The 23,731-nt window shown below is 35.6% G+C and overlaps 2 protein-coding genes and 1 long non-coding RNA gene across 5 annotated transcripts in view; all 3 read left to right on the top strand.

The window, feature by feature from the left end:
* The first annotated feature begins 21 nt into the window (after positions 1-21).
* On the top strand, positions 22-11,777 carry LOC106175968 (uncharacterized). Of its 2 annotated transcripts, XM_086995324.1 has the most exons (9): positions 22-256; positions 5,467-5,620; positions 6,859-7,028; positions 7,358-7,543; positions 7,896-8,012; positions 8,146-8,232; positions 8,751-8,907; positions 9,634-9,767; positions 10,974-11,777. In XM_086995324.1, exons 1-8 carry the CDS (start codon positions 161-163, stop codon positions 9,753-9,755), a joined length of 1,089 nt encoding a protein of 362 aa, XP_086851450.1. In that variant the 5' UTR covers positions 22-160; the 3' UTR covers positions 9,756-9,767; positions 10,974-11,777. The 2 variants fall into 2 exon arrangements, with proteins under 2 accessions (XP_086851450.1, XP_086851449.1); XM_086995323.1 differs by lacking the exon at positions 9,634-9,767 and having other exon boundaries at positions 23-256.
* On the top strand, positions 1,873-4,069 carry LOC147759906 (uncharacterized). Its single transcript, XR_015331023.1, has 2 exons — positions 1,873-2,605; positions 3,670-4,069. It is a non-coding gene; the product is annotated as an uncharacterized LOC147759906 (long non-coding RNA).
* A 4,506-nt stretch (positions 11,778-16,283) lies between the features above and the next one.
* LOC106175953 (uncharacterized) overlaps positions 16,284-23,731 on the top strand; it is a 104,188-nt gene continuing 96,740 nt past the window's right edge. Inside the window, exon 1 of one of the 2 annotated variants that reach the window (XM_086994941.1) lies at positions 16,284-16,816. In XM_086994941.1, the coding sequence (XP_086851067.1) occupies positions 16,710-16,816 (107 nt within the window). In that variant the 5' untranslated portion in view covers positions 16,284-16,709. The remainder of the gene's footprint in view (positions 16,817-23,731) is intronic. The other variant, XM_086994942.1, reaches the window with a different exon arrangement.

Raw genomic sequence — 23,731 nt, 5'->3', positions numbered from 1 at the left:
ACCTATATCCACAAACGTCCTTCACCTTTTGATATAGAAAGCGGAAGTAGGTCAACGGGAGGTGTAAAAGGCACGCGACGGGACGGCAACACATTTTATTATTTTTTTCACCATTGCACAATGGGTTTTTAAAATTAGATCATAGGCACATAGAGCACTCATGGATGACCAGATCGACGATCAGGATGGGCCGATCACGTTTGCAGATCTTGGAATAAAGAAGAGAGAAGCAACGACAGAGACGGTCCTAGGCAAGGTGTGTTTACATTGACAATGACGCCATACACTGCTATTCATATATACTATCTATACATTGCAGAAAGTAGTTTATATCCACGTTTATTTTTCGTTGTTGTTGATCTTTCTTGTCTGTCCAGTATTTCACAATTTCTTTATTCATTTTTAAATCATATAATACAGAAGAACGCGAGCTTTAAAAATGGTCTTTAAACAACACATATTGAATATTGATTTATTATTATTACATAAAAATTAAGAGCAAAAGTCAGCAACTTTCTTTTGCTATAAGTCAAATTGTTTTCATATTTCAGCGACTTTGTCATGTGCTTTCATATCAACAATGTCAGTAATAGATAAAAAGGCACGTGATGATATTAATGATGGCTGGTGGCTTGTTTTCCGTTGACTAACCCTTACGAAAATTTCCTATAGGATCCTATAGGATTCCTATAGGATCCTATAGGATCCTATAGGAAATCTTATAGGATCCTATAGGGCACATTTCCTATAGGATTTCCTATAGGATCCTATAGGAAATTGTTGTAAGTTAAAATCTTGAGAAAAATGCATATTTTATAAACATATATCATTCTAAACAATAGATATTTGATATAGGTCCATTTTATCAGTTGAATTGTCAATTATATATCACTATTAAAGCAAAAATGCTTTTTATTGTTTATAATGCACAATCTTATAGTCTTCTATAGGATTCTATAGAAATTCTGTAATTTTTTTTTAAAGAATTTTTGAAAAAAATTGATCATTTTAAAGTAATCTTTTATGGAGAAATATTTTATCATTAGGAATGTTTTTGTACCAAATCACTGAAGCTGATTTTTTTTTTATTTATGTTCAGACCATTACAAAAATTCCTATAGGATTTCCTATAGGATCTTATAGGATTTCCTATAGGATCCTATAAGATTTCCTATAGGATCCTATAGGATTTCCTATAGGATCCTATAAGATTTCCTATAGGATCCTATAGGAAATCTTATAGGAATTTCTATAGGAACCTATAAGAAATCCAAGGCTAATTCATATAGGGAATTTTTATAAGGCCGAAATAATGAATCTGGTTTAAATATCAGTTTATGATTTTGGTTTTTAATTTATGTTCAGACCATTAAAAAAAATTCTATAGGATTCTATAGGATCCTATAGGAAAGCTTATAGGAATTTCTATAGGAACCTATAGGAAATCCTATGCTAATATAATTCATATAGGGAATTTTTATAAGGCCAGGTTGAATGAAAAATAATGAATCTGGTTTAAATATCAGTATATGATTTTGATTTTTAATTTATTTTCAGACCATTACAAAAATTCCTATTGGATCCTATAGGAAATCTTATAGGAATTCCTATAGGAAATCCTATGCCAATTCATATAGGGAATTTTTGTAAGGCCAGGTTGAATGAAAAATAATGAATCTGGTTTAATTATCAGTATATGATTTTGATTTTTAATTTATGTTCAGACCATCAAAATTTACTATAGGATGCTATAGGAAATCTTATAGGAATTTCTATAGGAACCTATATATAGGAAATCCTATGTTAATCCATATTCATTGTGAATTTTTATAAGGCCAGGTTGAATGAAAAATAATGAAACTGGTCTAAATATCAGTATATAATGTATTTTTACTTTTTGTGTGATCGTATTCACTTCATATTTCATATTTATTGAAAGTCAACCTGATCTAATCAGACTGTACTTGACCTTGGCTGTTTTAAAAAGTGAAAGTGCAATCCTGCCTAATATATAAAATACTGTATAATGTAAAAGTAAGTGAACATTAAGGGTATAGTACTGTCCCTCATAAAGGATGGGGAACAAGGACAAATTAATGATTATAAAGATAAATTTTATGCTCAATCACTTGTAAGATTTAACAGTCAACTCAGGCCTGTAGCCAGGGGGGTTTGGGGGGTTCGAAAGAACCGCCCCTTTTGCTGGTAAAAGGTCCACTCTGGGTAAAATTTGATCTAGGTACATGAAGTTTTTATGGGAAAAGGTCCACTTTTTCAGAAAAAGAACCCCCCTTTTGAAATTGCTGGCTACGGGCCTGCAACTGATGTTAGCTAGAGAATGCCCTACTCCACCAACCATAACCATAGATTCAACAACTGTGAATTTCTTTTGTTAGCCTGGCACCTATTATTAGGTCACTACTCCTGTAGCTATTGTTACACTAGTAACAGTAACCGCCTATTAGGTGTTATCAGATGTGTGGTATCCTGTCTAAGTCTTTGTTTATATGAGACAAGCAGCAAATGAGTATACAGCTATCAAGCCAGTTTAAATTCAGGAGCATAGTGGATGGGTACAGAGTGTAGAAAATTCAGATTGAGGAAGGTACGTATTACAGTAATGCATTGGATCATTTGGGCATCTAATCAAATTGAAAATGAGATAATTGATCTAATTTGTAGTGTACCTTGTAAACATCATATCTATATTACATTAAACAAGTTATAATTTATAAAGTATAGCTTCCCTTTTACCCAACAAAGAAATACTGTTTATTCTCTTTATTTCTTAAAAAACTGTGATCAATTGCTCATCAAAATATTTCTATAAATAGAGTTGAATCTAAAAAAAATTACATTTCATTCAACTTTTGGTTTGTGATTTATTAAAAATTATCCATTAATGTTATCCACAACTGCCTCTAAGGAACCATCATGATATATAACTGAGAAAGACCTATGCTAATAAATAAAATACAATTTACATGTTAGAGAGGCTGTCAGGGCAAATTTCATTACCTCACATGTTCTTCAGGATCGTTTATTTGCCAAGTTTTCTTTTCCTTTAATTTCTTTTCAACCCTAAATGTGAGGTAAACACCATAGTTTGTTTAAAAATATTTTTTGCTTACCTATACATATTGGAAATGAAATGTGCATTGTGAAAATCTGACCATTTTGCTTACACGGAAGCTATATATTTTAACTTGGGGGTTGCTTTTTTTTTGTGGTTTGGAATGATGATTTAAGTCAAGCAAAGACTGGTCAGAATATAGGGAATTACTGTTTACCCTCGGAAATTAGTTTTCCATGAATTTTTGAGACTTTTTTGGCCCTGACAGCTTTGTAATGGCCCAATTGCATATTTAACCAGAGTAGAGTTTTCTCCACTGCTGATTTCTGCATTTTAAAATTCGTTTCTGATTGTTCCTGTGGGCTTGGTTCTATGAAATATGTTCAAGTTCTCAAAAAAATTTTTTTTTACAAATTATCGAGCTTTAATACCTTGTCTTTGAAAAAAAAAACAGTTAACCAATAAAGGCTATGAATTGCTCAAAATAAAATTGGTGCAATGATTATTATTGATCTCATTAGAAAATTTTTCCTTCATCATTTTGCATTTTTGTAGACATGTACAATTAATTGAAATTCACAATGTCTTTCTTTCAGAAAGCGTCTGCAAATGGTTCAACACAACTTAGACGGAGTTTAAGAAGACTATCACAGTAAAGTTGAACAATGTGCAAAAGACTTTTGTCTGAAATTCTTCAATTATGAAGTGACTAAAGCAGTATGCTGACAATGTACACAATCTGGCCAAGGGAGGTTTTAGCCACTCATTCTGGCAGGAGTTCGAACGCGCACAAGAAAAAGACAGTGACGCCACAGCTTGACAAGACATATTGGATCCTTGTGATAACTTATAGAACTTATAATTCAAACGCAGGAGCAGCATCGTTAAATTTGCAAAAATCTATGAAACAATTCTCTAGTAAGCTGGTTGCATACCATACTGTGGAATATGTACATTAAATTTTTTTTATATATTGAATAAAAAATGTAAACATGATACTCTCTTTTGTTTTGAGGGACCAGTGCCTATAACCAATTTTGCCAAAGTTCCAACAATATATAAAAAGCTGTAAAAATATTCAAAGCAGTTAATATAAATTTCTATAGGTTCCTATAAGATTTCCTATAGGATCCTATAGGATTTCCTATAGGATTTCCTATAGGATCCTATAAGATTTCCTATAGGATTTCCTATAGGATCCTATAAGATTTCCTATAGGATCCTATAAGATTTCCTATAGGATTTCCTATAGGATTTCCTATAGGATCCTATAGGAAATCTTATAGGATCCTATAGGAAATCCTATAGGAAATCCTATAGGATCCTATAGGAAATCCTATAGGATCCTATAGGAAAAAGGGACAATTTCCTATAGGATCCTATAGGAATTCCTATAGGATCCTATAGGAAATCCTATAGGAAATCTTATAGGATCCTATAGGATTTCCTATAGGATATCCTATAGGAAATCCTATAGGAAATTTTCGTAAGGGAATCTACTCCAGTCGCCCACACACAAAATGGGTTGATAAATGAATTAAAAGAACAGAATATTGAAAGCTGAGACACTTAACAGATAACCCAAGTAGAGCAGATTTAAAGAGCTATTGATCCTTTGAGATTTTTTATCATGAATAGTTGAGTGAATTTCATATTTAAAATTAAATTTTACAGGAAGTACCTGTACATGTCTATTGCTATGGCAAAATAAAAATGGTTAATTGAATTTATTCAAGCACCAGTTGAAGATTGTGCAAGTAGTGACATAGCCATGAAAATATTTGACCTCATACAAATAAAACAATTGAAATACGGTAATGTTGACCTTCTTATGTTGTTATCTTGGTGTTTGTGACAAGAGGTTCGAGAGACACCTGTTCACCTTTCAGTTCTGTAATCTATCACCTCCACATTGACTGTAGCTAAATTCACTGGTGTGAGTCCATGACTTTAAGTACATAAGGTTTTGCTCATGTGCAAAAGAATCTAATTCCTTTATTCATTATTTTTCTATACATTCATTTATTCATTGCTTTCATTGTAAAGGAAGTGGTTTTTAAATAGGTGGCATGTGATGACTGCTCATCATGCAAGTTTAGAACTTATCTGTAATAAAATTTTTTTCCTTTTGATATATTTAAGTGAGGCTATTTTTCCCAATGGCTTAAGAAAATAGGGGAAAAAACGAATTCCTACCTTTGTTTCTTTTGTTTCCTTTTTTTTTTTTTTTTGAAATACCTGAAATATTCTTAACATTTTTTAAAAATTCCATTATCATCATTTTCAAGATTGAAGCACAGCTTTTGAGGATTTTCGACATAATAAATCAAATAAACCCCATATAGTACTTGATAACCTGGTTTCACTTTTCTTTTTTTTCTTCTAAATTCCAGACCAGAACATGGCAGGATTTAGAGAAAAAAGAAATCGCCTTTTTCATCATCGCAATCATCAGTCTTTTAGCCTCGCTTGGTCTCGCCATCTACAGTGCAGCAACACAAACTGGACATGATTTCACTTTTGCACTTCTCATAATTGTGAATACTGGTAAGTAAACATGAACGAAGCATCTTTTATTTTCAGTATTAATTTAGATTAGAAAAATTCTGATTCATAGTGTTTATAATGAGATAACAGCTTTTCATATGAGATTTAAAATTCCACAATAAATACATTGTCAACAACACATAGAAATATGATAAATTCCATTTTACCACCAAACCAGCAGTTATGGCAATTGTTCCAGACATGAGGAACCTACCACCTCAGTGACCTGAAAAGCCAGAGGACCAGCAAGTTTTTTGATAATGCAAGTCCTCTGGACTGGCAAGGTTTAAGTGAAAATACAGTACTTAGTAAATAAAAATAAATCAAATGTGAACATAGGCTATTTGAAAAAAAAATTAGTTTGGACCAGTATAGAATGAGGATTATTTGCAAATTCTTTTAGAACAGGGACCCTGGATCTTCAGTGCCTCAGAAGTTTACCCCATGTCTGTTGTTTTGAAATCTGTGCCTGAATCAATGCGGACTTTCATAGATGGCTACCCACAGTAATAATCACTTATAAGATTATTACAGAAAACAAATTTTTAAAAAAAATGGATTAACTTTAAATGTTGGAACAGATTCATTAATCATTTGAAAGTATGTGAAAATTGTTGTTTACCATAGGTAAAACTGTTCTATGGCACTTTTCCTGCCAAACCAAAGAGTTGTATCAATATGTAACTAACATATCACTGAATGCTTTAAACACTTCACTTTGACTGAAAGAAAAAAAAACACAGTGTTAAAGTATTTTTTCAGCTAGTCATCTTCTGTAAAATTTGTAAATTATTCATCAAATTATACACATCACTGATTCCTTTCAAATTGTTCCTTGTGACAAAAATTGCTCATTTTTATGTTTGCACAATAATCCATGCAGTACAATGTTAGTGGGTGTGCACAAATATTGGTTCAACACTTCCTATAGTTCTCCTTGTGCATCAGGCCCCTGTTCAAAGCCTGAAGACTTGACTTCATACCTCCCCTGCTGTTTTTTTTCCCTTTAGGTGCATTTAGAACAGTGGATTGATAGATCCATGGATCAAATATGATGATCCACTTAAAAGCTTGCCGCATAATTCCAGATTCCAGGTTAGACACTAAATAGATTCTCCCCATTGAAATTGATTAGATATTGCCCACAGAGATGAGTTGATCTAAGAAGGGAAGACCCAACCTAACTGTAAATGCAGCTTAACATTTAAAATAAAATAATAATTCTTTTCCACTTTCAGTTTTCTGTTTTCTGTATGTAGTGGAAGGGGTTCTGAGAGAACGTCCGTATGAAACCTTCATATTTGTCATTGCCAATGTCATCATCATTGTGTACGTCTGTTCCAACTTTGCCATTACATATCCAGATATTGCTAATGGGAAAGATGATGTTAGGTTCACAGTTAAACTGGTAAGAGTTTTCCACCATTCACATAAAATCAAAACCCTGGTGCCTTTCTTTTTAAACAATGATATTAAATTGATTTTTTTTTATTGTTGAGTGATGGTCTCTTGCTGGAGATTAAAATGGGTGAATTATGGTGCGATGCTTAAGTGAGAAATGAACAACACTAATAAGTATTGAATTTCATAATTTTTTCTTTCATCACTTTTTGAAGAGAGGGGATTATCATTAAGGAAAAAATATCACTCAAAATTTCTAGGATTTTTTTTTTTTTTTGCTTTAAAACACCTGTAAAATATAATAATTTCATCCATACTTTACTCCTTGTTATTCAGGTACGGCTCATATTCACCATTATCCTGGTCCCATTGAATGTGTATTTAGGGCTCTGGGTATCTTACACATATTTCCAGTCAGGGAACTTAATATTCAGGACAGTTGGAGCCAGCGAGGACCTACAAAACTCCTGCAAGACTCTGTTCTTTACGGAGGCAGCTCTCAAGTTTGATGTCCAGATGGCTGTGAGTGATCAGTGATTGCATTACGCCAAATTGATATTGTTCTTTGTTTTCTTATTTATTTTTTGCTATGTTTCCACAGTAAAAGTTCAATCTCAATGACATAACTTGAATTTAAACTTCTGTTGAATTTTTCATAATTTCATCTGATATGTGTTGTTTGACTGATGGCAAAACAACATGCGGGCAGTATTCTTCTGAATATGGTTATATATGCAGTTAACTGAAATTAAAATGATTATTGATGAGAATTTATCAAAAATTATATCATTTATTGCAGTCTTGTTAGACAATCAGCCAGCCAGTCTGTTTATTTATTTATTTATTTATTTATTTATTTATTTATTTATTCCAGTCTAGTATGCTGATACTCATTCTGAAAGATGGCCACACAACAGGCACACTAGGGATCTGTGTGCTGACCATAGGGTTTGCCTTCACTGTGGTTTGGGTACTGCTGGGATATTTTGCTGTAAGTACACACATGCATGCATGCACACACACACACACACACACACACACACTGTAATGCAGGGTTATTACTGCCATAAATGCATTTTTGGTGTATCATAATTGTTTTCTTTGCATCGTCATTTTCATTTTAGGTGAGATTTGAAAACAAGATTCTAACATTCATTTTCTTCGCCACGTCTATATTTGAACCAGGCTACATTATTTTCAAAGTATACCAGGTATGTAAATAAAATGTGTGTGGTGGTGGTGGTGGTGGTGGTGGTGGGGGGGGGGGGTGCATATTGGACGTGGCCTATTGGTGCCCCTGGCAAATTCTTTTTTAAAACCTTGTACCCCACTCCCTCTTTCATAAAATCATAAATTGAGTTTGTTACCAATACTGAAATTATTTTCAACCAGTAATGAAAGTGATAGAAATAAATACAATCAGTTAATTTGCTTTACTTAAGCTTAGGAAGGATAAGTCTATAAAATGTCTTCATAAAGTTATACTGCCTTCAGTTTGCAAGTCAGCTACATTATGGTTGCTAAGTGACACCAACAGATGTTGACAGTTAGCATGACAACCCCACCCAGCCACTCCCCTTTTCTTAACTTTGCTAGGCTGAAACATAGATTAATGCTACTGCAAGGTATTGAAATTGTCATGTATAGCACACTGCAAAACATTTTTTCCTTTTCTCTATATACTTTAAACATAGAAAAAGAAATATTAAAAAATTTTCTGTTAATTTAGGCAGCTACAGATGTGGCTGATGAAAATCAAGAGCCAGACACCAGTATAGACACAGTGACCTTCGTAGGCGCAGGCTTGGCGCTGATAGTACGCATCATTTTGCTGATCTTCTGTTTCAAAGTGTACAGAAATTATGGAGTTGGGCTCAAAGAAAAAGGTAATAAATTAAAAAATTAAAAAGATGTTCAAGGCCACTCTATATATTTGATATATATTTAGTGTATAAGTTGAGTGGAAGTGTGTGTATGTTCTAATGATATATCACCAGCTACAAGTATGCAAATCAATACAATAAAAAAGATGGATATTTGTCAGTGTACCACCTCAGAAATGGTAAGGTGATGATTGAAGTTGCTAGTATAAAGTTGTCTGATTGATAGATGCCAGTTTCTATTTGTGTGATTGATAGGTGCCAGTTTGAAGTTGTGGGTAGGTGCATAGAACACTGTATTCAGTGTCACAACATTTGTGATAAACCACACTAATATGTATATATTTTATTTAATGATATTAAAACTAAAAACCCACAGAATGTATAACCACTAAGGAAGTATAACAGCATGGTCATGTTTGTGCAGAAGAAATAGTTTTAATTGAAGGGGCAGCATACAGGAGTTTCCTTATTATAGATTATTTTATTTTATTTTATTTGAGTTGTTAACAATATATTTAATGTAAAATATAGATATCACACGAAGAGTTGTTATCCATTTAATGAATGGTGATTGCTGCCTCCCTCCCTGTCTACTGCCCATACCATAATTTGCTTATGATTATATAATTTGTGTGCAATCCTGTATACAGTCTCCTTAGTCATTGATTGTGGCTTCTGTTGTGGTTTCTAAACTAACATGTTAATGGGCTCATGTGGTTGTATTTTCAGTATTTATAAAGCACTTTTGGCGCTCCCCTTACCCCCCTTTGAACCCCCAGGAGACAACTAAGGCGCACTATTACCACCAACTAGCGACTGAGTCGCCACCAGAGACAAAACGTCCTTACTAACAAGTCACTTGTGTATGGATATGGCTTTAAGTTCTGCTCGTACAATAACCACTTTCAGGCCCGTAGCCAGCAAATTCAAAAGGGGGGTTCTTTTTCTGAAAAAGTGGACGTTTTACAATGAAACTTATGTATACCTAGATCAAATTTTACCCAAAATTAACCTTTTCCTGACAAAAGGGGTGGTTCTTTTGAACCCCCCGAACCCCCCCTGACTACGGGCCTGACTTTAGATTGGATATCTGGCTTGCCTTGAAAACTGTAGTCTGGTTCAACTTAATGGTTTACTGTGGCAGTGGTTGTGACATACTGGTTGTGGAACAGTGGCAGTGGTTGTGGTGCAGTGGTTGTGGTACAGTAGCAATGGTTGTGGTACAGTGGATGTGGCACAGTGGTTGTGGTACAGTGGTTATAACATGGTGGCAGTGGTTGTTTTATGAAGGTGGTGGTTATGGAACAGTGGAATAGGGAAGATTTGTGGTACTGTGGTGTGGTGTAGTGGGAGTGGTTGTGGCACCTGTACAGTGGTTGTGATACACTGGGATTGGTTGTGGTACAGTAGGAGTGGTTGTGGTTCAGTAATTGTGGTTTTTGTCTCATTTTAGACTAAATTAAATGCCAGTTTCTCAGTAAATTTAAACACTTATAAGTAATACATAAAGATGTTGACTCAAAACTTGTGGAAAGTTATATTTGCTTTGTGTTTAAAATATAAAATGTAAGGAGTAGAAGGAGTTTTGAAACTTAAGATAATTACTGTGTCTTCAGCAGATGGAAAGTCCAAGGACAAGTCAATTTGAGAATTTTTCATGAAATGCTTTAAAGATGTGGTGATATGCAATGACATTGGACATTTTGTGTCAGTTTGTGTAAGAGGGAATTATAGTGGTGTCACAAATATTTCCATTTTGGGGTACAAGTGTGATAAAACCCATTTATATATGTGGTGTAATAATTGATCAAAAGTTGATCTAAGAACCTGCACTCTTGTCCAATGTTCTAAGCTCTTGTCTCTTTTCATCTCATATGAAACATCTTATGTTTTAATTGAATGTCTTTGTTACTTTTTAAAAACAAAATTAAAATTAGAGACACGTGATTTGTAGGAAAAATTGACTCATTTAGATTGATATGATAAATCCCCTTTTTAAATAAATATGAGTTAGAATAGATGTTTCTGGTACAGGTCTGATAATGTTAAAACTGTTATTTGAATTGCAGTATATGGAAGTCCTAGCAGTGACATTGAAGATGATCCAGAGGCCGCCACAAGTCAAACCCCAATACAAGCCCAATACCCTGCTAATGCACCCATAAATCCAGAAGCCTATGATGAACCACCACCTGTTGCCACTGAAGAAAAAACATAGAAAGTGCCTTTTTTTCCAGTCCTAAGACAATCCAAGCCAAGTGTAAAAAAAAAAAAAAAAAAAAAAAAAAAAAAAACGTGTAAGACAAAACTTCAATATGTGCCTTCAACTTGGTTGGTGTGTTTTCACATGACAAACATGACCCATAATTTCTGTTTTTGATAAAATATATTAATGCATTCAGATATCTCTGTGGAAATGAAAATAAATAATTAAGGTGACATATTTTACTATAATATAGATATATTAATCCACGTATAAAAAAATCAAACTTTTAAATTCCAAAGAATCTTTGAATGTTGCAATTTTCACAAAACTTTATTATAAGTTATGCACTGGACTTGTATATATGCGCTAAATAATTTACCCTAGTTGATCCAGTTTGATGTTCTCGATTTTATTCCATAAAAGATTTTATCATTTTGTTAGCTCACATCAAGCAGTTTTACTGAATATGTTTCACAGTTTTGATCTACTCCAATGCAGAAAGATCTGTTGTTTACAGTATGCGAAAGCTTCTGTAGAATGGAAGATGGTGGATAAAAATACATCAGACTCTTCACCAGACTCATTTCCAGAGAGTTTGACTATTTAAAGCCCCCCTTTACACTGGACGGCATCCGTTCTGCATCCCATAGTAGGGCCACATTTAAGACCGCATTCACATTGAGTTGAGCCAGGCTTTACAAATCCTGGGACTAAATATGGCAGACGTACATGAAAGAAAAACCGCCTAATAGTCTCTCCGCCTCTCACACGCCTCCCCACGTGTCGTCCCTGCGGGGGTACAGTCATTAAATCTCGGCTCCATTGGGTAAAAAAATTAACATGCCGACAACTGGCTGATCATTGGGCATTCATTCTGCAACTAAAGCGATGCTTGTGCCTCCTTTCTATGACCACAATGTTGCCGGTTTTTGTGGCCGCACAAATGACACAGAAAGGACACCATCTAGTGTAAAGGGTGGTTTAAGCACCTTGCTTTTAAACATTTTTTTTTATTATCTTAGATAGTGCCAAGCTTTTTTTTTCTTGTGCTCGTATGAAATTTTTGGATATAACTGCAAATGTATATTTTGATCGTACAGAATTATTGTACAGTTCATTTTATCCAAGGTCAGTAATCATTAGTATTATTACTCTCCATATATTTTAGAAATCCAAGTCATGTGTCAGATTCTGAAAGAATCACTCTTTCAAAGTTTCCACAGAATTTGTTGCTGTACAATTGCAATTATTTGATATTATTTTTACAGTATTGTAAGGCAGACCTGTGAACATGAAATAGTGAAAAAACTCTTGCGAGAGACTTAGGCTTCGTTCACATGGAATGTCTATTTTCTAAAAATCTATTTTCTATTCGCGCTATCTTATGATCACGGTCTGTGCCCTGAATATCCCGCCGCGTAATTACTGGCAGCGCGAGCCAGTTACTTACAGTAACTTATAGTAACCGGCTCGCGCTGCCAGTAATTACGCCGCGGGATATTCAGGGCACAGACCGTGATCATAAGACATACCGCAAATAGAAAATAGAATTTAGAAAATAGACATTGCATGTGAATGAAGCCTTAATGCCTATATTAGTATTTGATATATTATGTATGTTCCTGTTTTGTTCTTCTCTCTTAATTTGATTTTAATATCCAGAAGAAATTTTCATCAATTTTAAGATATGAGGATTTTGTTGTTAATATTTGGTGTTTTATGTTTGTTGGGAAATCTTTTTGGGACCATTTGTGATCTCATTTTTGTGACTTTACAAAGATGTATTATATTTGATATAATTTCTTTAATTACAAAAAAATTTAATGCAATTATGGGTAAGTGTGTGAGAAAAGGTGCTGCTGAAATTGTTATGTTGTTCAATATTCAAGACTGTTTGTGCAATGCAATGCAATCTTTTATGATCTTGATTTCTTTGTATGTGACTGGTTATTGCTACACAATGTGTATGCTTTATCATAATAATTAGTAATAGAAGTAGTTTAAGAATCAAGTAAAATAAAAAAAAAATGTGTGCTGCAAAATTTTCTCAAATCTGTGCTAGTTATAGTTACTGTAGTTAGTTATGACTTTTAGTGATAGATCCAGTAAATTGTTTTGTCCGTATGGTTTAGATGGAAAATAAAGATGCTGTCATGTTAATATTATTCTGTCAGATTTTCAGATTTATATGTAAATTCATTTTGTTAAAAATTAAGTGGTACAACATACTATACAATTGTATGTTTGTCAGTTATATGGTAATACATGTATCTATACATATTTACAGCTGTGTCATAAAAATACATATTCCCAATGCAATCTTGAAATCCTTGCCTTTAGATGTGATAAATGAATATAGATCATATAAATAAAAAATAAACATCTTGAACATTTAACCTGTTTAGTGTTTTTTGTTATAGCATGGATTTCATTCGTGCAGGGGTCAGAGCATAAGATCATGAAGTGCGAGAGATCTTTTCACAAAGTCAACACATGAATTTATAAACATTCATAGGAGAAATTTTCAATTCGTTATTTTTTACTTTTGCCCCATTGAACACACACAGAAAATTAAAAATCATTTGAAAGATGGACATAATAAGAGAAGGCCTTCTCTTATTATATGTCCATGTTTGAAAAGCTAATTTTTTGGGCTACGTCTGCACTACCAGTAATAGTGCAAGTTATTACCTGAGTGCATCATTGTTCAATGATATTTTGAACAGGCTGTTAAGGTGTAAACTGAAAAGAAAGACATACAAGTAGGTTCTTTTAAGTGTCATAAATGATAACTGTTGTTTGTGATTTTGAGTCATGGTTTTGTGATATGGATACCAAAATCTCGGGGCACGGTTAATATTTCCAATGTGCTTGGCATTCAATGCCAAACTTTTATTCAAAAGAAACAACTTTATAAGGCATGGATTGAATAAAACATTTTTCACACTAAACGGTGGTCTTTAGTCACCTTGCATGCATGAAAATAATCTTTTGAGGTAAAGGTCACCAAATGTACTCTTACTGACTTGCGCTTTTAATGAAGACTTTTGACAAATTTTACAACACACTACAATTCTGTATATATTTTATTATATATTTGATAACATAAGTAATATGCTTACTTACACCAAGAATGGAATGCACGGGGATGTAGAAACCAAATATGGCAATTTATGTACAACTTGCCAATTTCAGGTGTGTGATGAACGATTTGCTGCAGACAACACATTACTGAATCTAAAGGGGACCAAGGTCTTCAGGTAGAATGTTGTATTTAGTAGTAGTCAGTCTTCTTGTGAAATGGGAGAAAGGAAAAGTTTAAATAAGATAAAGATCCCCTCAAAAAAGGCTATTCCAAAATCACCTTGGGGGTGGGGCAACTGCCCTCCCCCCCCCCCCAAAAAAAAAAAAAAGTAAAAAAAAAGGGTCCTTGTGGTTAGCTCGATTCAGAAATGATGTTTAATATATATATACACTTTTTCCAAATTTATCTTTAAAGGCATTAAGTGAAAATGGAAGAACATGTTTCATGTTTTTTTTTTTCTTCTTTCTCCTGTTATGTTCAGAAAGAGTGGAGTTGAAATGAGATGTCATAACTTTTGAAAAAAAAGGAAAATTGGATTTATTGTATACATTGATTCTTAACTTATCTACCTAAAACCTGCATGAAACATCGTCTGGAAAGATATACCCCACGATAAAATAAAGTTTATTTTTTTCTGAACTCACAATGTGAAAATTGCATATTGCGTTCTTTAGGCTCGTCTATAGCAATGTAGTGACTTGGCTGTCTTCTCAACCACAATCACCGCTATCACATCTGCCGTGACCGTAAACTGTAATCTGAATAGTAAACCAGTGAAAGAATATTTGCTGTTATTTAATTGATAGGTAGCAGAGAATAGCAGAACCGTGATAAGCCTTTAGAGGCTGCAGGTGCAGTTTTTTTTTCTTAGGTAATATCTTGCGGCGTTTATTTTTGATTTGGGATTTGAAGAATAAACGTTGGGAGTTCAAGTGTTTGAAGAGGGGTCAATATTATTTTTTAACTAAAAATAAATAAACAAACAAATAAATAAATAAATAATCAATAAAAGTTTACTCGGAGCACTAGTTAATTAGCTTTACTAGCCATATTATATTTGTTTAAAAGATTTCGGCATGTTAGAGTCAAATATGTCAGCGCCTTGCGACGTCTAGACCAGAAGACATAATAATAAAAGAAGACTCTTCATTCCGTTCTACTCGCTTAGAGGCGTACTGAAAGACAGTTCAATGACATACAAAACAAATTCCTTCAAATTGGACTTTGAACCCCGTCTGTTATTGTGTCGACTTTTTATACTTTCCGCTCACTGATTTCTTTTGCTTTGCTTTTCCCTGCAGACCTGCTTAGGAATAATTTGTGCGTTTTGCAGAGAAAAGTGTTGTCGACCGCCAAAGTCGACATACGGTGTGACTTTCTTTGTTTTCTGTCCGCCTTCTGATTAATAAGTTGTTTTTTATCCTCTTTTATTTTCTGTAATACCCAATTTCCTTTTCACTATCCTTCTATTCGCGGCCTTACGTCGTCTGAATAGATAAACCCTATCCCTCACTGAATTTTTATTGATGCCTTACTAAACCCAGGCTAATAACTATTCAATTTCATAAAGTTCTTGTAGCTAGTATGCCCTTTTTTTTGGGAGGGGGGGAGGGGGGCGACGTGACTGCCCCTGGGATATACTCAACTACGATACTATTCCTCCAATTTGAGAATAGCAAGAATTCTTTTCGCAAGCTTTCATCTTTTCTGTACTACATGTAATATTGCACGTTTTGGGGTTTAAGCACAGAAGCCAGCTGATATAAAGCAGGCCTAGCAGATAACAATCACTCCAAAAAATCTGTCAAAGATCCATTTTTCGGGTCGCTGTAATATGAGCGACACCCTGATTTTCATTCACTACGACAACCTCGCACTTGATTGCACGTTCACTCGTCTAGAGCCAAGATAAACATTGCCGTGTTGATTAACCTCTTCATTTCATCCCTCTCTACAGGGAAATATAATCCACCAGAAAATCTTAATGAGACGACACCCAGCCCTCTATATAGGATACCTGAACAGTGTGCATTATGAGCTGCGAGTCACCCGCGGTGACTGCGACACTCAGGGTGCTCCTCGCTGAGACTTGACCTTTGACCCGTTGGAGATTCCGGGCCTCGCTGTGACGTTGGAGGCTTTTCCCGAGTTCGCCAGTCGCCGCGTGCAACCGGAGTAGTAGGAGTTAGCAAGTTAAACACGGTGTTCGAATCCGACGCCGGGTGACACAGTGAGTGCAACAGAGCGAAGGCAAAACTACTGTTCCGGCGGAAAAGACACCAGATCTGTTCAGAATTGAGACGGACTGGACGAAGCGGGTAAAGCTTGGATTTAGAAGGCCTACTGGATGGATTAACAAGCAAAGAAGGGGTAACTTCAAACGTGCATTGTTTTTGTGCAGGGATTCGTTCAGTTTGGAATTTCACCGGTCGGCAGCCGTTCGACCAGCTAAGCTCAGTTTTAATCTTCGAGACAGCGTTTCTTCAACCGGTCAGGGATATTTAAAACTTCAGGATGGAAGTCTTGACTTTGTGTGCACAATTTGTGCTCTTTGTCTTATTTTTCTGCAGGGAAATTACAGCCATGGGGAACAGAATCGGAATGGGACTTGCCCCAGGAATGTAAGTAGTTGTAAAATTTGTCACTTAATTGTTCTGACTGTAAACAGTGCTATATCGGATTTTAGACGCGTTACAATGTGCTACATTGTGCTAGTCTAATTGATTTCACCAAGTCAAATTGGCATAGCAAAGCTAGAATCAAAGTTGAAAACTTTAATCCCTTGAAATATAACAATTACAACTTATTCCGAGCCTCTCATTCAATCTTTGAATACTTATAACTTTTCCCCACCCTCTTTCAAAACTCAGATTGAAGACTAAAATAGCAGTTTAACATTTCCTCCAAAATCATCCGTGGTGTTGGTTGCATGTTAGCACAGTATGTGATGCTTTTCACACCCAGCCTCTACTAGCTCTCATTTCTTTTGTAAAAAGCAACTCAAACCCAACACACTCCAAGCATGGCATGTGCGAAAAGAAAGAAAAATGTAAACCAGATTGTACCCTTGTGAAAGGCAAAACAGGGGGGTACAAACAGGACCCATTATACCGAAGCGAGTTAAAAATGTTGGTGTTTTTTCGCATACATAGACTCATTGTTGCCTGGGCATTCCTTCGTATTCACGTTGCATGGTATTAGTTTCTACAATAACTCCTCCATGTTGTTGTACCTGTATAACGCTAGGGCAGATATATTGAGGTGAAAATCAGTCCCCCTTGCTCCCGTGTAATGATTACAATAAACATAAACAACCCGGGGTGGGGGATTATTGGCTGGATGCATTACACTGTTTTCCCCAACACTTCAATGTAGATGGGGATTAAATACGTATAAAATGCACTCGTCTGCAGGCTGCCAGCTGTTTAAATTTCACTGTGCCAGTCAGGAGGCCAATTTCTACCCCTCCCCCTCCCCCCCTCTTAAAGTCTACACAAGAATTTTAAAGAAAAGCTGCAAAATGTAAACGTCAGATTAGGAAGCAGTTTTTATGAGTTAACATCAGCAGTGTTTATTCCATAATGGGAATCATTATAGTTTACAGTAATAGTCCTACAGATAAAAAGAAGCCAATAAAAAACTGAAGGTCTTCCTAAGCAGCTCTTTCCATAATGACCTCTATTATTTATATGCTCTTATGTGAACTGCAGTCTCTGAGCTGATCTTTCAGCATAGTGTAAATCAAATGTTTTAAAATTCTTATATAAGGTTGGACATGGATAAGTACACAAATGCTAAAATGAAGGGATTAAAAAATGAGTTATTTTAAGAAGAAATAAAACTGACATTGCGTAGGAGTTTTCAGTAAAAGTACACATGGAAAGCAGTGTAGTCAGAAAGTGCATTATATGTTGAAGGGGCCCTGTAGAAATAGTGGAGTGAGATTCCTGTGTCGCCAGTTTGACAGTTCCTCTAACTGGCAAGTAGTGGATTGTTATTTCAGTTTCTGCAATCTCGGGCTTTAAGATCGGCCAAAACAGTCAACTGTGGATTACCGTGGCCTTGATTAGTACTGACAAGTTTAAGGGAGACTTTAATTAGATTTCGATTGCTAAAGCCAGAGATCTCCAGTCCAATGTGGAAACTGATTCTGCCCAGGAAAATTTGAGATAAATTAGATTTCTTGCAAGTACATAATACAGTGTATAGTGAAGTCTGTTTAAACTGACTCAATGGGTGAAAAGTAAAGATATATTAAATTTCTCTGGGAGTACAAAACTGAACAGTTGATTTTGGAAACTGATGTTGGATACTGAATTGGACCAAGATAGCTTCCCTTCCATGATTGGTATTAGTCTTGTTCACTTGTGTTCATTCAAAGCGAATTTAAATCGGTCTCCCTGAGGGATCTCATTTAGTAATAATTAAGTGAAAACCAATTATTAACACTAACAAATATGGTTTTGATATGATGCCCATGGAGTCTTTCTGAGTATATCAGTCTGATTACAATTTACTAATGCTTTTGACACCATTTAGACCGAATTAGGTTAGTTCTTATTAAGACCAATGGACACGGAACCAGGAATGCTGTTACGCAATCACAAGCTGATTTTAGAAAAATGATTCAGATCCAGAAAATTTCTGCTGAAATATTTCAGTTTGTAATAGGAGCAAGGCTTCACTACATGGGTGAATTACAGGCACTGTGTGAAAATAGATAGATAAACAAACAAACAAACAATAGCCTCAGTAAATAAAGCTATAGGGTTGCAGTAGTCCGAGTGAAATGTAAATATTTGTGTCACTGCTCTGATGGGGTGGTGATTTTTCATGGATTTTTCTTTTGATTAAAAAAAATCCTTCTGGAATGCTATCAACCCTAACAGACTGTGAAAAAGTTTATAATAAGTTCTTTCGGTGACTAAAAAGGGAGAAATTACCAAATAGTTACTACAGATGATGATTAAAAATGAATGAATTTTGTAATTTTTTTACCTACAATCTCCTGATTTTGTATTTATTTACAGGTAGAAATTTTACTCATTATCTTTGACCCACTGTGTCAATCTGCAATTTAATGGACATTGTATTTGCTGTCCCTATCCCGCTTTCAAAGGAAGCCGAACATAACAGCAATGTGTACTGTGCAAAATGGGATCTTAACTTTTCAAGAAATAATTGTTTGTCGTTTGTTATTTGCATCTGTATAGCAATGCCCATTAGTGGTTGAGTTATGGCCGTGGAGGCACTGTTTGATTCAAAACTTGATGCCTCTCAACAATTGGATCTGGTTTTCCGCAAAAATGAGGGCCTGCGACAGAGTGTGAACAACACCTTGATAACAGCCGAGAAACGCGCTGGTCATGCTCTGGTTTCAGTTAGAAGGCTGTGTTACCCTGAGTTTCACAGATTAATGGAAACTGTCTCCTTTTAGTAGCCTGGAAGGGGATGGCAGAGGGCACATTCAGAACAGCAGACTAAGGCTTCGTTCACATGGAAAGTCTATTTTCTAAATTCTATTTTCTATTCGCGGTATCTTATGATCACTGTCTGTGCCCTGAATATCCCGCGGCGTAATTACTGGCAGCGCGAGCCAGTGACTATAAGTTACTATAAGTAACTGGCTCGCGCTGCCAGTAATTACGCCGCGGGACATTCAGGGCACAGATCGTGATCACTAAACATACCGCGAATAGAAAATAGAATTTAGAAAATAGACTTTCCATGTGAATGAAGACTAACAGATCTGCAGATCAAGTATGGCTGACCCACTTGGATGCTTGTTGGGTAATTCCCGTGGGGAATCTATTCAATGTCTAATCAGGAATTAAGTGGCAAGCTTTTTAGTGACTCACCATATTTGATCCACAGATCTGTTAGTCCACTGTTTTGAATGTGCTCTGGGAAGGGATGGATGAGGCATGCTGGGAATAGAGCAGAGTTTCCAATGATCTCAGAACCCCAGGGTTGTGTGAATGGGTGGAGGGGGGGGGGTAGTTTCTTCTTCTTCTTTCATGCAGCTCACAAGTTATGTTGACTCTGTATAGCATCTGCCTTGCACTTGGGACTAATGAATTCTAAGTTGTCTTCAGTTTAAGACTAAAAATTTAGTCTACTTCGAATCAGTTACAGTAGCAGTATACTGCATAGGTGTCGAGCCTGCTTCACAATAAAGAGGGCTTCTTATTTTAGTCAGATAGTAACTTCATATTCAAGATGTCAGTTTAAATTTGATTACTTTACCCCATGCTGTGAACTCCTGTATAATGCAATCAACTTATAATTTGTCTTGTAAATATGTAATGGAATGAACTACCAGCACAAGTTGGGGAGAACAATATAAAGACTTGTAAAAAGAGGAAATAGGAAATACTTTCTGGTTTTAGTGTCTAATGTGATATGTCATTGGGTAGAAATAGCGGCTTTTCTTTAGGCATGTTGACACGGTGTGTTAGTGGTGTTTGCGTACCCAAGTGGCACAAATAGAGAGGTGTTATCAAACAAGCCATTGCTGAGGAAATACTAGTGTTTAACTGACTATTTGCATTACATGTGTGGTCTATGAGGCAGTGGCTGAAGTAGGGGTCCGGGTGTGGGGGGGGTCCTGACCCCCCTTTTGGTGTCAGGAAAATATCATATCAATAATCCTCTCTTGATATTAGAATTCTGAAAACTGAATCATAGTTCTAAACTGCACAAAATGGCACTGTTTGGCCCCAAAACACCAAGCCCACACCAAGGGGGCAAGGGTTGGCTTTGCATCCAAGGCCTGTCATTCTTAAAAAGAAACTGGACCCTCCCCCCCCCCCTCAAATAATCCTGGATCTTCCCCTGTGAGACATTGCTCTGAATAGCAATTTTGGGAAATATGGTGTGTGAGAGAGCTTGAATATGAATGTGCATGTGCGTGTGTGTGTGTGTGTGTGTGTGTGTGTGTGTGTGTGTGTGTGTGAGTGTGTGTGAGGGGAGGGTGGAGTGATTCACCATGAAATAATACAATTGGAATCAAAGTTATTTCTTTTTGGAAAGAAAATTTGAAAACAAATCTCTGTGTGAAGATAAAATAGAGTCATGAAGCCAAAATAGAGCCATGAAGCCACAGACCCCCAACCAAGCAATAAATTTTCGGAAGTATTTTATCATAAATGGAACAATATCTTTTTGTGGAAATTTTGGTGATAAACTGCAGAAATGTGGTGCATTAACTCAAGATTGATGGAGAGGAAAACACAGGGGTAAAGGCAACATTACAGTCTTATATTATCACACCTTATAATGAGGGGTGTTAGGTTCTCCTAATCACTCTTTCTAGAGATTCACATAATGACGGGTATCAGAAGTATGTCACACCTCCTCTGACAGGCGACAGTGCCGTTCAGGTCAGAAAATGTTGGAATTAGATATTATCTGGGTCTGGATAGGTTGATCTTGTGTTCCTAATGAAAAAGAATTAAATATCTGACACTTTTCATTGAGAAAACTTTGGAAGTCATATTCAAACCCTGTGCTTTTCAAGGCAAAAGAAGTTGTCTTTCAGAAGTTTTCTTGTATTTGTGTGCACATCGTGGATTAATGGAATCAAATTTGGGTTATTGTAATTAACTTGTTTGTTATTCAGGCTGACCTTGTGCCCTATGAAACTTACAATTAACATCTAAATTTTAGACTGTTTTAGAATGTAGACTACTCCAGTACAGGAAAAACCCATAGACAGTTACTAAGCCATTGAAGCAAATTAACTTTGGACCTTAAAGATCCTCTATTTATTTCATTATATAAAACAGGTGCAATATTTCATTTAATTGGACTGCTACTGATTTATCTTGGGTCAAAATATACTAAAAGTGTCATCTCTAAGTTAAGACCAACTTTTGATTTAGATCCTCAGTAAAGAAAGCCCCTAGTCTCCTCGTACTCCTGTTGTAAAGTGCATACAACTTGCTTAAGAGTTTTTTCACACTCGCTAATAATCCCACCTATTCAATGGAGGTCGTAATTCTGATAGGCATGTGGTGATAATCTACACATCAAAAAGATTGAGGTGTATTCAGATATGAAAAACACATTTTTGTGATAACCAATTTTACCGAGTTAATCCTTCCTTATCTGGAGGAGCGTTGTCTAGTATTAATTGAAGTCTGGGGCGGAGTGTGCTAGTGTACACTGTAAGAAGTTTTCACAAGTCACAGAAGTGCATTCTAGAGACCGTTCCCAGACCCTATCGTACTAATTTTGGATCGAACTACCTCCAAGGGGATTCTCGCTTAATTTCAATTAAATTTAGAGACTTAGATGTCTGTCACACCTACTGGAGCTGATAGGGGGTAATTAACTATTGTTTAGCAGCTTTAGTAGGCATCGCAGATATTTAGGCCACTTCGCTTAAAACAATTTAGTGAGAAACCCCATGGAAATGGACTGATCCTGGTAGATCAATTTAGGGATGGGAACCAAGTCCTAGACCTACATGATTTTCTTACACTTTGGCTGACAAAAAGATAATGTCAATGATGCTGTCTTTTTTTAATGGGTCAGACAGGGATGAGGCATATGTCAAAATCTAGATGCCAAGTGGGATTAAAATTTTGATGTCTACAGGTGCTGAATTTATTTAATGACAGTTTTATAACAGAATTAGTTGACACGACGTGATTTGACTCAGACTGCCTGATTTTGTGCCTGGATTCCGCCCCCCCCCCCCCCCCCCCATTCTATCTCTCTTGTAATACACTAAAGACAATTAATTATCCAGTCTTTCATGTAAGAAATTTCAAAATAGCTCCCATATAGGTTCAGTTTTCTGCAGCATCTTGCTACCCCATGTTATTTTTTCATAGGCATTAAAACAGTTATCATTTATGTCCCAGTACTTATATATTTGACTACATTGATCTGATGACTGAACACTGACATACATTTCAAAGTTAAGTCCTTAATGCTAGTCATCCAGCATTTTAAACTCAAATATTGATAATTAGCTTAATAAAAAGTTGACAATGCATGTTATTTATTATTCATTCTTAGGCTTCGTTCACATAGAAAATAGATTTTTAGAAAATAGACTTACCAGTGAACGAAGCCTTATAGTGTATTGAAGAATATGTCGGTGAGTCCCATGCATTAGAATGAGATTTCTCTTTTTTTTTATTTCGATAGTCGTCAAACCAGAATTGGTGATTATCGCCATATTTTACATGAATTTACCGCATTAACTGAAAGATGATCAGCCATGCAGAGACCAAATTCACCATATAGCTCCCAGATGAAAGGCTTGTCAGTTTTTTGCCCTTTGGGCCTTGTAGAATTTTAATTTGGAAGAACCCATATGGTTTTATGCATGTTGCACAGCAGAAAAACCACTGTGCCTTTTTAAACTGAGGTCTCAGTCTGACCATCAAAGTTACCAAATGACCCCATTTCCCAGCTGAATGGGTTGACCAGTTCTTTTCTGATGAGGGTCATCATGTATTGGACATCATACCAAGGACCGACTGCCCTGGAGAGGGACTGACCTATTTGTGACAAAGTTATGG

Source organism: Lingula anatina, chromosome 9 (assembly GCF_051362555.1).
Source record: "Lingula anatina isolate TDL-2025a chromosome 9, LinAna3.0, whole genome shotgun sequence".
NCBI classification, from domain to species: Eukaryota; Metazoa; Brachiopoda; class Lingulata; order Lingulida; family Lingulidae; genus Lingula; species Lingula anatina.
This window is presented reverse-complemented; position numbering and strand designations above follow the sequence as displayed.